This window comes from Suricata suricatta, chromosome 2 (assembly GCF_006229205.1).
Source record: "Suricata suricatta isolate VVHF042 chromosome 2, meerkat_22Aug2017_6uvM2_HiC, whole genome shotgun sequence".
NCBI classification, from domain to species: Eukaryota; Metazoa; Chordata; class Mammalia; order Carnivora; family Herpestidae; genus Suricata; species Suricata suricatta.
Window position 1 is genome coordinate 161,492,943 of NC_043701.1, and position 14,650 is coordinate 161,507,592.

At 46.3% G+C, this 14,650-nt stretch overlaps 1 protein-coding gene across 1 annotated transcript in view; it reads left to right on the forward strand.

Annotated features, from left to right (window-relative positions):
• The first annotated feature begins 6 nt into the window (after window positions 1-6).
• Window positions 7-14,650, forward strand: part of NEURL1 (neuralized E3 ubiquitin protein ligase 1) — an 84,208-nt gene continuing 69,564 nt past the window's right edge. The window contains exon 1 of the mRNA XM_029932519.1: window positions 7-213. Coding sequence (XP_029788379.1) covers window positions 129-213 — 85 coding nt within the window. The 5' untranslated portion in view covers window positions 7-128. The remainder of the gene's footprint in view (window positions 214-14,650) is intronic.

Genomic DNA, 14,650 nt, shown 5'->3' on the forward strand with positions numbered 1-14,650 from the left:
CGCAGCCCCGGCAGGGCCCTCCCCCGGCGGCGCGCGCCCGCGCGCGCACACCCTCGCATACCCTACCTCCGCTCCAGCCCGGCGTCGCCTACCCCCCGCGAGTGCCGAACCCCCCGGGGCCGGATGCCATGGGTAACAACTTCTCCAGTATCCCCTCTCTGCCCCGAGGAAACCCGAGCCGGGCGCCGCGGGGCCACCCCCAGACCCTTAAAGGTAAGAAAGGCTCCGCCGAGCCGGGCGCCGCCCGGAGGATTGGGTGGCAGGTGGAGGGGCAGGGAGAGGTGGAGAGGTGTTGTTGGGGAGGACGAGCAGGTGCCACCTGTTGTGTGCATTTGGAGACGCGAGGTGCGCATCTGGCCCTGGGGGTGGGCCGCGAGTGGGGGGCTGCCGGTGGTGATGTTGCAAACCCGGAAGGATGGCGTTCCGGGGGGTCTGCGCAGTTTTTCCTGCCAGCGCTGGGAACGTCACTGGAGTTAACTCAGGCCATGATGCTAGGCTAGCGTGCGGAAGCGAGGAAGGACATTTGCCCAGTGGGTAGAGGAGTGTGGCAGGATGCTCCGGCCGGCCAGCTGTGCTTCTCAAGGGAAGCATCACAGTCTTCTTTCGCATCTGCCCAGGGCTGCAGAGGTCACGCTGGAGGCACTAGTTGCGTCTACCATTGGAGGGTCATAAAGCTCCAGGGCTGACTTCTAGCAGCTTGAAGAAGGGGCCAGAGCTCTGCAGCTGTTGACTTTTGCATCCACTGACTCAGCTTGGTTTCTGGTTCCTCCAAAGGCCAAATGTCTATTCAGAACCCTAGACAGGAGAGGCTGGGAGCCTTGAAATGGAGGAACATTTATCCAGAAGGTGTTTGTGATCTCAATCCCCAGCACCACCACGGAAGCCTTAGGCCCAGCCCTCAGCCCTACAGCCTCCACTGCTTTCTCTGACCCTTGCAAGACACAGCATGTCTTCCTAAGCCCTCAGACCCCAGTGATTCCCTTCAGGAAGCCTCTTTTCTATCACCTTCAGAACCAGCCAGCACTTGTCCTGTGCATTCTGATGGCTAAGAGCCAGGAAGGGAAGCCCTTAGCCTTCTCCACAGAACAACCCACTTCCTCAGCCCCTTGGGTGATGAGAAGGATATAGTAATACCCCTTGACAAAACATTAAAGTTGACAAAGAACTTTCACAAACACCTTTTCATGTGAGCGAGGAAACTGCTCTGGGTAGTCAGCAAAGCGAATCATACCAATTTGACAGTTGAGGAGAACCAATGCTTGTTTTAGGTTCCTGAGGCCAGCAAGAAGCAGAACTAGGCTGCACACCTGTATCTCCTGACTTTGAACTCTGTCCTCTCTTTTGCTGGACAGTTAACCTTCCAGACTGGGGGAGAGGAGGAGGGATGGGAGCATCATCCTGTGTTCTAGCTCCAACCATTCCAGAACTTCCACTCTCACTTGGTTTGGGAAAATCAGTGGGTTTGTTGTGTCTCTCTGGAAATTAATATGGTGGTACATGTCAAGAGTTTTTAAAGTAACGTGTTCATTGGCCGTGTGATTACCCTTAGAGGAGTCGATCCTAGCAAAATGGAGATACTTATGCATTAGGTTAGGATGTTCACCACAGTCGTATTTATACTAGAAAAACAACCTAAATGCCCCATAATCATGGCATGTCCTCTTGGTGGAGTATTATGCAATCTATAAAATAGTATTTTTGAAGAATATTTGATTTGGGAAAATGATCAGTGCAGCATAAGGACAGTTGAAAAAAGCAGGATACAAAGTTGTATGGACCATGAGGTTTTGTTTAAAAAAATGTGAATACAAAAAAATAATCAAACAATTCTGGAAAGAAAGTTTCCCAAAGGGTAGTATTGGTTTTCTCTGGGTAATGGGATCACATAAGATTTTTTTCTTTTCTTTTTTTTTTAAAATATTTTGCTATTTTAAAAAAGTTCTACAATAAGCAAGTATTATTTTTTTATCATCAGGAATAAGCTATCAGTATTAACATATAACCACTACTTATGAGCATTGAAAAAAGATTCTTAATGACAGAGGAAACCGTGGACATCCTCTCGTTCAATGTCCTCCCTCGCAAGGGAGAAGAATGGAGGGAAGTTACTCGGTGCATCAGTCAACAGAACATGGTAAAGCCAGGCTGAACCCTTTAAGGGCAGGGTAGCTGGGCTAGTGAGTTGACTTGGAGTTAAATGGCTTACAAACTGTCCCAAAGAAGGCTGGCCTGCTCCATCCTTGACCTTAGGGGAGCTCAAAGAAGGCTCCAGTAATTATACCTCTTTTTACCTAAAGTTTGGGATTGTGGGGATGTGAGATCTTGGTGACTGGAGTCTTCAGCAAGGGAGGGAATGGACAGGAGAGGGTCTAGGATCCTCTCACTTCCCTTCCCCCACTCTAACCTTCTCCTCTGTATGACTTCCCCAGCCTGGGAAACCCCACTTATGCTGTCTCTCTGGTTTGTAGGGATCAATTCTTCTTCCATGGGACTAAATGGTGGTGAAATTCTCTCCCTAGCTGTCTCCTTCTCTCTACCCGTCTCCTTTCAGGCTTGATTTACCAGAATCCACTCTCCTGTCCCTACCTACACACCTCCTGGAGGTGGCCATGAGCATTTTCATTCTGCTCCTTCCAAGCCTGAGATGAAAGATTGGATGGAGTATGCCCATGACAGCCACCTATGAGTGTCCTTTGTCCTTTGTCCAGGGTCCACTGATCCTGACTTCTCCCACCCTAATAAAGCTGTCTTTGTTTTAGTGTCTACTCCAAATTCTCTTCAAACTAAAACAGTATTGGCCTAGTAGTCTTCTCTGATACATCCGTGGTCGTCCAGAATTCCATTCCAACTGTATTGGTATTGACCTCAGTACTGACTCTGATTCTAAGCCTATTCACCCAGACTTCTGCTCGGATTGCTTCTGTACCCATCCTGAATTCAGCTGTAATTCGTATCAATGTCCATCCAGTAATTTGCTAGGGGTGGGGAATCCGTCTTTGTTTATTTTTTTCCCCCTCTCCTTCTGTAATTGCAACCCCTATTGATTTCTCCCTATTTTAATTAAAACAGCTGGAAGGGGTCTGGCATAATAGGGACCCTGGGACACAGTGGAGATCTAAGATTGGTCTGGCTGTCAGGCTGACATGAAATGAGGCTTGTCCATCACCTGTTGGGTGGTAGACTTTGGGGTTCTCCCTGGAGACACACTAACTTCACCTTGCTGTTGGTGATTCCCACTGGGGTCTGAACAGTGTTGGTCTAGGGGCGTCCAGGGGAGAGATCCAAAGCATAGTTCTGGGCTTAGGACCAACAGACAGTTACAAAGATGCCATACCTTGAGGTGAGGGCTCCTGACATCCCTGCACATTCACAAGCTGAAGATTGACTTGGAAAGGCAAGGCTGAGGGAGGGGATGGGGCCAAGTGCTTGTCTGGACCACTAAAATCCCAGGTGGGGGACCAGGAGGACTATGAGCCAGACATGGGGGAATGGCAGAAATTGGATAGATGATAAGGGGTGCACCAGGAGTGCTAGGGAGTGGGGAGGAGGATTGGGGAAGAAGCAGACAGCAAAGGCAGGGAGGTGGGAGTCAGTAAGTGTGTGTGTGTTCTCAGTTACAGGCACAGGGGCCTCCAGCTTCCTGGAGACAAATACAGAGACTAAAGATCTTCCTCTTTTCCCAGCTCTTTCTGAGTGCCTGCCTGCTTGGTTCTAAGTGTTGATGGTAAGGTAACCAGGAAAACCTTTGGGGAGGGCTACTCAGCCCCAGGGGTCTCCCATAGATGAGGATTGGATGGGCCACTTCCCATCTTCTTTTAAATTGTGGTAAAATTTACATAAAATTCACCACTTTAACACTTGAGAGCATGCAATTCAGTGATATTTAGTACATTTACGATGTTGTGCAACCACCACCTCTGTCTAGTTCCAGAACATTTTCATCACCTCAAAAGCAAAGCCTGAATCCAGTAAGCAGTCACTCCCCATTACCCCCTCCCCTGAACGCTTGGCTAAGAATGCTGCCCAGAAACATCGACCTAGGAAGTGGTGAGGCTGGGATTTCTCTCCAGAACATCAGAGCCCATGAGGGAGAAAAATTGGTCTTGGGGGAAATTTTGCATATTGGGGCCTTGTTTTCCCTGACCCTCTGGGGTGGCATGTGATCACTTCCAAGATATGTACATTGAGGGTCAGGCTTTGGTTCTGAATCACAGAGGCCAAGATGGAGGCCGGATAGGCAAGAGCAAGAGGGAGGAGGAGGGGGGAGGAAGTAGGGCAGGAGCTGGGTACTGCCCAGGGGATGCCAGGAATGCCTCTGTCCTGGTGTGCCAGCTGCCCAGGCCTATTTCCATTTGGTCTGTGACTCTCCCAAGGGCTAGAGGCTTAGGGGCTGCTTCTCACTGAACTGGTTGCTTTGGCAACCCTGGGCAGGATGCAAGTGGTCTCCTTGGTAACGCCTGAGAAACCTGCCTATGGGGATGGAGGGAAGTGGACAGGCCAGCGGTCAGGCAGGGTGGCACAGGCGGAGCTGGGCCAGGCTGCTGAGAATAAAGCCTCTAGGGAGGGTCAAGCTTACTAGGCTGCCTGTTGGCCATTCCCCAGCGAGCCAGAGTCCAGAGGCCCAGGGGACGGCGGGGGGGGGGGGGGGGGGGGGGGGGGGGGGGCGGACACCAGTGGCACTAATGGGCCAACCCAGGAAGTGGGAAGAGATGGGGGTGAGGGTGGGAAGAGGAGAGAATATAGTTTCTGGATGACAGATCCAGCTACAGGGTTTATTAAAAGATGCTTATCAGAGGTCATTACCCGGATCCTGCTGCTTTGGGAAATGAGCAGGTGCTGATGCCTGTGGGGGGCCGGGCAGAGAGAAAAGAAGGTCTAGGAGAGGAGGAGAAGGAAATAGATGGAATCACTGGCAGGCAGGTGGGAGGCCTTGGCTTTCTCTCTGCTCTAGCTGCAATTGGGGGTAGGCCGGGCACTGCATTAGTTCTGGAACTGAAATTCTAGGGTGAGAGTTGGGGCTCCAGGGATGCTCTGCTGGGAGGAGCTCATTCTGTTGTTTAACAAATGCAGACTAAGCATGGACGACAGGCCAGACACTCTCCTAGGCGTGAGGATACAGTGGCATACAAGACAGATGAGGGCTCACTGCCACGAAGCCTCCCCTCCAGTGGGGAGGCAGATGGGAAGAAAAATGACAAGCAAACCAAAATGAATTGGAATATGATAATAACTACTAACAGGCTCTGTGCTGGAGCCCATGCGAGGGTCTTTACACCTATTATCTCATTTGATTTTTAGAACAACCTTGTGAAGTGAGTATGATTATTAACCCCATTTATGGATGGATAAACCAAAGCATAGAGAGGTTAAGTAACTTGCCCAAGGTCATATGGCTGCTTTGAAGTGGGGCCTGGATTCTGGCCAGAATCTTTCTGATTTTGGAGCTACTGCTCTCTCTTTTTCTCTCTCTCTCTTTAATACAGGCATACTTAGGAGATATTACTGGTTCTGTTCCAGATCTCTGCAATAAAGTAAATATTACAATAAAAAGAGTCAAATGAATCTTTTTGTTACCTAGTGCGTATAAACATTATGTTTATACCATACTGTAGTCCACTAAGTATGCAGTGGCATTACATCTACAGAAACCAGTGTACATTCCTTAATTAAAAACACTTTATTGCTAAAAAGTGCTAACCATTATCTGAGATTTCAGCGAGTTGTGTTCTTGCTGGTGGGTGTCCTTGCCTCGATGTTGATGACTACGGACTGATCCGGGTGGTGGGTGTTGAAGGCTGGGGTGGCTGTGGCATTTTCTTAAAATAAGACAGTGGTGAAGTTTCCTGCATCAATGGACTCCTCCTTTCACGAACGAATTCTCTGCAGCATGTGATGCTATTTGATAGCATTTTACCCACAGGAGACATGCTTTCAAAATTGGACTCGGTCCTCTCAAACCTTGCTGTTGCTGTATCAGCTAAGTTTATGTAATACTCCAAATCCTTTGTTGTCATTTCTGTAGTCTTCACAGCATCTCAAGGAACCGCTTTGCTCATCCGTAAGCAGCCGCCCCTCATCTGTTACGGTTTTATCACAAGATTGCAGCACCTCAGTCCCACGTTGAGGCTCTACTTCCAATCTAGTTCTCTCGCTGTCTCCACCACATCTGCAGTGATGTCATCCCCTGAAGTGTTGAAGCCCTCACAGCCATTCACGAGAGTTGGAATCACCTTGTTCCAAACTCCTGATAATGTTGATATTTTGACCTCTTTCCATGATTGACGAGTGTTCTTAATGGCATCTAGAATGGTGAATCCTTTCCAGACGGTTTTCAGTGGACTTTGCCCAGATCTGTCAGAGGAATCATGATCTGTGCAGTTATCCCCTTATGAAATGTATTTCTTAAATAGTAAGACTTGAAAGTTGAAAGGACTCCTTAGACCCATGGGCTGCAGAACGGATGTTGTGTTAGTAGGCATGGAAACAACATTAATCTCATTGTCCATCTCCATCAGAGCTCTTCAGCGACCACGTGCATTGTCAATGAGCACTAATATTTTGAAAGGCATTTTTTTCAGTAACCCATGTGTTAAACAGATGTGCTGCCATCTAGGCTTTGTTGTTCCGGTGGTAGCGCACTGGCAGAGTAGATGGAGCATAATTCTCAAGGGCCCTAAGATTTCCAGAATGGCAAGTGAACAATGTCTTCCACTTCAAGTCACCAGTTGCATTAGTTCCCAACAGAGTTAGTCTGTCCTTTGAAGCTCTGAAATCAGGCACTGACTTCTCCTCTCTAGCTATGGAAGTCCTAGATGGCATCTTTGAATAGAAGGCTGTTTCATCTACATTGAAAATCTGTTAAGTGTAGCTAGCCACCTTCATGGATTATCTCACCTAGACGTTCTGGATAATTTGCTGCAGCTTATACATCAGCACTTGCTGCTTTACCTTACATTTATATGTTGTGGGGACGGCTCCTTTTCCCTAAACCTCATGAACCAACCTCTGCTAGCTTTAGTCATTCTCCTGCAGCTTCCTCCCCTCTCTCAGCCTTCATAGACTCACAGAGAGTTAGGGCCTTGCTCCGGATGAGCCTTTGGCTTAAGAAAATGTTGTGGCTGTTTTGATTTTCTGTTCAGACCACCAAAACATTCTCCATCTCAGCAACAAGGCTGTTTTGCTTTCCCGTCATTCATGTGTTCACTGGAGTAGCACTTTTAATTTCCTTCAAGACCTTTTCTTTTGCATTTACAGCTTGGCTAACTGCTTGGAACAACCTTTCCCCTGACTCCCGCCTTCCTCATGGAGGGTAATCACTTCTAGCTTTTGATTTAAAAGGAGAGATGCCAGACTCTTCCTTGCCTTGAGTGCTTAGAGGCCAATGCAGGGTTAAAGGTTGGCCTAATTTCCATATTTCTGTGTCTCAGGAAATAGAGAGGGCTGAGGAGAGGGGGATGGGTGTGGGCTAGCTGGTGGGTGGAGCATTCATCACACACAGCATTGATCAAGTTTGCTGTCTTATGTGGGCCCCCAAAACAATAACTGATCACAGATCACCATAATAAATATAATAATAATAATAAGTTTTGAAATGTTGTTGCAAGAATTACCAAAATGTGACACAGAGACACAAAGTGAGCAAATACTGTTGGAAAATGGCACTGGGAGACTTGCCCGAAGCAGGGTTGTCACAAATCTTCAATTTGTTAAAAAAACAAACAAACAAAAAAACCCCCTTAATATCTGCAAAGAACAATGAAGTGAAGCACCATAAAATGAGGTATGCCTGTAACTGTTTTGTTTAGAACAGTTTTAGATGTACAGAATTATTGCAAAATAATGGAGTTTCCAGATACTCCCTTTCTGGTTTCCCCCACTATTAACATCTTAACCTTAGTGTGGAAAATTGGTGACCAGTGGGGTGCCTGGGTGGCTCAGTGGGTTAAGCGTCCGGCTTCGGCTCAGGTCATGATCTCACGGTTCGTGGGTTCCAGGTCCGCGTCAGGCTTTGTGCTGACAGCTAGCTCAGAGTCTGGAGCCTGCTTCAGATTCTGTATCTCCTTCTCTCTCTGACCCTCCCCTGCTCATACTGTCTCTCTCTGTCTCTCAAGAATAAATAAAAAGCATTAAAAAAATTAAAAAGAAAAGAAAATCGGTGACCAGTAATGAACCAATATTGATACATTGTTATTAACTAATGCCTCTACTTCGTTCAGATTTCCTTAGTTTTCCCAGCATTCTATTTTTGTACCAGGATCCCGTCCAGGATATCACATTATATTTTTAGGTACCATGTTATATATTTAGTGGTCATGTTTTCTTAGGCTCCTCTCAGTTTTGACAATTTCCCATGCTTTCCTTTGATGACCTTGACAGTTGTGAGGATTACTGGTTAAGTATCTTGTAGACTGTCCCTCTCTTGGGATTTGTGTGATGTTCTTCTCACGATTAGAGTGCTGTATAGGTTTTGGAGAGATAACCGCAGAGGTGAAGTGCCATTTCCATCATGTATCAATGGTGCATGCAAGCCACATGACCTGTCACTGGTGATGTTGACCTTGACCACTCGGCTGAGGCAGTGCTTGTCTGGTTTCTTCATTGTAAAGTTAAAGTTCTGCTTTTCTCCTGTTTCCATATTGCAGTCTTTGCAAGCTAGTCCCCACGTTCAGCCCTCACTTAAGGGGCGGAGTTATGCTCCCAGTCCTTGAGGCCAGAGCATTACTTTAACTACTCTGTTAACTATTTCTTTAGTTACCCGTTTTGTTTGGAAGAGGGCTGTGAAAGAGAAGACTGGGGAGCTACCCTCAGGGAACTTGCCCTGGCTCTGCAGGTCTGGAAAGGTTTCTCTAGGGAAGTGATCTGCAGATGAGTAGGGCTTGGCTTTATGTTCCTAGAAGGGTACTCCTGGCATGTTTGGTGTAGAACTATTCATTTAGCATCCCTGACCCCTGCCTGTTCAATGCCCCTGGCAACCTTCAATGTCATTGTGACATTAAAAAAAAAAAAAAAAAGCTTTCCCATGTTTTTCTTTTCTTTTAATTACAGTGTAGTTAAGATGCAGTGTTATATTAGTTTCAGGTGTACAATAGAGTGATTCAACAATTCTATAATTACTCAGTGCTCATCAAGATAAGCGTATCTTAATCCCCTTCACCTATTCCACCCACCCCTCCACCCACCTCCCCTCTGGTAACCATCTGCTCTCCAAAGTTAAGATCTCCCATATTTTTAAAAGCACCCCAAAGGCGGCATTACTGCTCCTGATTGAGAGCATTGAGCTGGGTGTGGGGAGCAGCTGTGAAGGGTGTTCCCGTCAGGGGGCCTAGGACAGGGCCTAGGCCTCTGCTCGAGGTGGAGTTTAGAGTTGGTTCCTGCTAAGTATGGAGGGGATGATCCCAGGCCGATGATATCCCAACCCTCTGGGCCAAGAAACTTTCTCAGCAGAAAATCATTAAGAGATCACTGCCTTGCCTCTCTTCCGCGGTCACAAAGGCTGTCTGTGGTGGGCTGGAGCAGGAAGAGGAGGGTTCTTCCTGGGATGAAGGGAGAGGGAGAGGAAAGTCTGACTCCTGGCTTATTTGTGTCGCCTTCTCAGCCTCTGTTGCCCCAGAATGCCATCCCGGCTGCTCCCGAGGTGGGGGAGGGGACAACAAAAAGGGAGAGGATTGCCAGGAAGGGGTGATGTCTTGTGATAAGGGTGGCAGCCCTTCCACATGCTCCTGGCTTTCACCTTCATCTTTCCCCCGTGGCTTGCCCTGGCCTCTCCCTGGCATCTGCGGAAAGACGGGCCAGCCTAGGGCCTGTGCGCGCCCCAGCGGAGGTATCCATCCAGGTGCGTCTGAGAACAGGGGAGGAGGCGCTTTGCCTTGATCAGAGTAAGTAAAACTTCAGCTACGCTCCAGCTCACTGATTTCATGTGTTGGTGCCCTCTTGGCACTGGGTATGAAGACTGAGAGGTGAATACTGGCGCATGTCTGCCCTTGTTCTCATGGCCCACCCTTATTTAATTCAGACATCAGTCCCTGTTGACAGAAGGAGCCCTTTTCTCCTCCAGGTCTGCTTTCTATTCCTTTGTTTTTCTTTCCCTGATCTTCCCAGCAAATGCTCCTTTGAACACATTTTCCCTGAGGAGAGAGGCCTGGCAGGTGGTCAGATAAATGTGTATGTGAGGCTGGTGGAAGGACCAGTGCCCCTGACTTGGAACACCAGAGCCCAGTACACAATAAGGATTGTTTTGTCCTACATTCTTTCTCACCCCAGGTCTGGGGTTCTCAGTCTCAGAGAGGGGAAGTGACTCGCCCAGGGTCCTACAGCGGGGTTGGACCAGGTGGTATAGTGGACTCAAGGTTCTGACCTTGCAGGGAGGGTGCTAATGGTCTCCAGAGTTGGCAAAAGTAAACTCCAGAGGGACAGCTGAGGAGGATGAATGCTTGACCCCGCTGTGCTATGTGCTGTCCATAGGGGAATTGTTGAAGGGCTTTAAATGGCAGAGTGACAGAATCACTTAGATGTCTTAGAAAATTCTGGTGCAAGAGAGGGGCTGGGCAGGGCCAGGCAGGAGGCTGCAGCATACCTCCAAGGGAGGAGACAGGCGTGGCTTCTGCCAGAGTGGGGCAGTGAGCAGTGAGGCAAATAGATTGATGTCAGCTAGAAGATTTAGCGGTGGAGGGGGAGACGTAGAGGAGCTGCTTGTGTGGACACGTCTCTGGGGATTTTGACTTCTAGGGCAGTGGGGATCTGGCTTGGAAGAGCTTGAATACACAGGGAGGGTGGGTCTCTTTGGAGTTCAGGAGTGTGCGTGTGACGTGTGGCTGTTCCCTTGAGTGCTGTGTCCCACCCAATCCTTGAGGTCCTAGAGCCAGGAGGAGAAATAGGCGAGGGGGCGTGGCTGGCCCTGGGCTCTTAACTCCATCTCTACCACCTGGGACACCATCAATAATTAATATTCCCTCTGCCTGTCACAGGTGGCTCCCGGGTGGGTAGAGGCAGGGCCCTGGCGCCTGGGGTGAGATATGCATCTGGCTTCTGCTAGCCCGCACACCAGAGGCCTTCAGTCCTGATCTAGCCATTCTTTCTCAGGTGGCTCTTTGCTCCTGGCATTCACACACAAACCATGACAGGTGGCCATAAATCAGCTGGGACAGGCCAAGGCTGCTCTGGTTTTCCCAGAGTTGAGATCAAAGCCCCAGACCCTCACCCTGGGGCTCAGTACTTATTAAATTATTAAACTGTCAAGGGAGGGGAAAGCAGGAGGGACTGGATGGATGGCCATATAGTAAAACAGAATGTGGAAGAATGGGCTGAGAAATGAAGCATCAGGTGGTGCAGATATCTCTTGAAGATAGAGATTTCATTTCTTTTGGATATATTCCCAGATGTGAGAATCATACGGCAGTTCTATTTTTAATTGTTTGAAGATCCTCCATATTGTTCTCTAAAATTGCTGTACCAATCAATTTTCATTCTCATCAACAGTGTGCAAGAGTTCCCTCATCAATATTTGTTATCTGTCTTTTTGATAAGAAACATCCTGATAGATGTGAGGTGATATCTTATTGTGGTTTTGATTTGCATTTCCTTGTGTGATGTTGAATACTTTTCATGTACTTGTTGGCCATTTGTGTGTCGTCTTTCGAAAAATGATCCTACATTTTTAAACTGAGTTACTCATTATTTTCTTGCTATTGAGTTGTAAGAGTTTCTTACGTATTTTGGATGTTAACCCCTTATCAGATAGATGGTTTGCAAATATTTCCTCCCATTCCTTAGGTTGCCTTTTTATTTTGTTGTTTCTTTTGCTGTGCAGAAACCTTTTTGTTTAATGTGGTTCTACTTGTTTATTTTTTCTTTTGTTGCCTGTGCTTTTGGGATCATATCCAAAAAAATCATCGTCAAGACCAAAGTCAAGGTTTTTTTCCTAGGTTTTATTCCAGGGGTTTTATAGTTTCAGGTCTTCAGTTTAAGTCTTTAAACCACTTTGAGTTGATTTCTTATATATGGTGTGAGATAAGGGTCCAGTTTAATTCTTTTGTTTGTGGATACCCAATTTTCCCAACACCATTTATCTTTTTCCCCATTGTGTATTCTTGGCATTTTTTGTTGAAAATTATTTGACCCTATGTGTATAGGTTTATTTCTACACTATTTTATTCTATTGATCTCTATATATGTCTTTATGCCAATACCATACTGTTTTGATTACTGTAGCTTTATAATATAGTTTGAAATCAGGAAGTGTGATGCCTCCAGCTTTGTTCTTCTCCCTCACAATTTAGCTTTTCAGGGTCTTTTGTGGTTCTATATAAATTTTGAGATTATATTTTCCATTTTTATGAAAAATGCCATTGGAATTATAATAAGCATTGCATTGAATCTGTATATTGTGTTGAGTAGCATGGACATTTTAACAATATTAATTATTCCAATTAATGAATATGGGATATTTTTGCACTTATTTGTATCTTCTTCAATTTCCTTCATCAGTGTTTTATAGTTTGCAATATATAGATCTTTCATTTCCTTGGTTAAATTTATCCCTAAGTATTTTATTCTTTTTGATATTTTGTAAAGAGGTTTGTTTCTTATTTTTTGGATAGTTTATTATTAGTGTATAGAAACACAACTGACTTCAATGAATTTGTTTATCAATCTGACAGCTTTTTTTGTGGAGTCTTTAGAGTTTTCAATATATAAGATCCTGTTATCTGCAAATAGAGATAATTTTACTTCTTTCTTTCTGATTTGGATGCCTTTTATTTCTTTTCCTTGCCTAAGTGCCCTGGCTAGGACTTCTGGTACTGTTTTGACTACAAGTGGCAAGAGTTGGCATCCTTGTCTTGTTCCTGATATTAGAGGAAAAACTTTCAGCTTTTCACCATTGAGTATGATGTTAGCTGTGAATCTGTCATATGTGGCCTTTATTATGTTGAGGTACATTCCATATATACTTAATTTGTTGAGTGTTTATCATGGAACGATGCTGATGTTGTCAAAGGCTTTTTATGTATCTATTGAGATGATCATATGATTTTTAAAATCTTTTATTTTGTTAATATGGTATACCATGTTTATTGATTTGTGTATACTATACTATTCTTGCATCCCAGGGATAAACCCCACTTGATCATGGTGTAAGATCCTTTCACTGTGCTGTTGAGTTTGGTTGGCTAATATTTTTGTAAAATTTAATAGATGGAGGCAGAGATGAGAGGAAAGAAAGAGACCAAGTTATGGAGCCAAGAAAGCCTTTATTGGAATCTGCGATTCCCCGGGCGAGGTTCTGTGACTCCGGGAGTGGGGAGTCAGGGAAGTTGTGCCTGGTAGGGAGGGGTGAGGTAATTTATGGGTGAAAGACTTGCGGTCTGGTCCTGGGAGGGCAGACCACCAAATAAGGGCACTTTAGGCGGGATGGGATAGGTTGCCTCCTCTGTCAGGGTGATGGGAAGCTGGGGCTTCATGATTGGCTGTTTTCAAACTGGCACGGAACATTCCAGGTCTGCAGGTGAGGGGTGGGGGTCGTCGGTGCACCGTGTTTTTCTCCAACCCACAGCAAAATGGCCGCTAGTCACCATGCCAAGGTGACTCTTACATTCCAACCTTTTTGGTGTTATGGGGCGGTGTCAGGTCTCTGGCTACTTCCTGCTGAAATCGGGGCAGTGTTATGATCAGGGTCTGCGGTCAGAATGGGAGAGTATTGGTGAACCAGCAGCAGGTGGGTCGTGGCATGGTTGGTGAATCTGGATACCAGTTCCTGTAAAAAGTTGGAAAAACAGCGGAGCAGACACAGCCCCAGTAGGGCTATGAGGAGTAATGAGATTATGGGTTGGGCCAGGGTGGACAAGAGGCTAATTAATCATGGAGACCAGTTGAAGAGGCTTTCATACCAATTTTGGTTTTTGGCTCCTTAGTTTTGCCCTTTCTTGTAGATGGCCGGGGACCACGGCTAAGATTTCTTGTACAATTCATGAGCTATTGGCATAGAAGCAACATTGTTCCCCTAAAGCCTGGCATAGCCCTCCTTGGTGTAATAGTAATAAGTCTAAACTTTGCCTGTTTAGTAACACTATTTCAGCTAAGGAATCCAAGGAGTTTTGTAAATGACTAATAGAGCTTTCTAGCTCGGCTAGATCAGCGTCAATGGCCTTAGTTAATGCATCCTTTAGATAGGGCTTGATCGTGCTGAATCATTTTTAAGGAACGAAACAAATTATAACTCTGATGTAAGGTTAGGAATAATGGGAGGAGGTCTCCCAAACAATTTTATAAGGAGTAAGGCCTAGGGTTTAAGGGGAATTTTACCCTGTAAAGGGCCTAGGAAGGAAGAGTTTACCCAATGTCCACCAGTCTCCATGGTTAATTTGGTGAGGGTCTCTTTTAGGGTTTCTAATATCTGGTGCTGCCTGGTTTACAAAAGTAAGAATGACAGCAGATTTGTTTCCTGGTTTTTCAGGATCCTTGGGCATATAAGTGTGATATGCCTGTATGATTCTTTCTCTGTTGTACACTACTAACCTTAGCCAAGTTGGTAGGCCGTCTAGCGGCCACTTGAAGAACCCCCATTAGAGTCTGGCGGTAGAGGTGTAGGCTCCCCTTACCATCTGCCGTGTTGAGATCCCATGCCCGGATTAGAGGCAATTAATACCAACAGAAC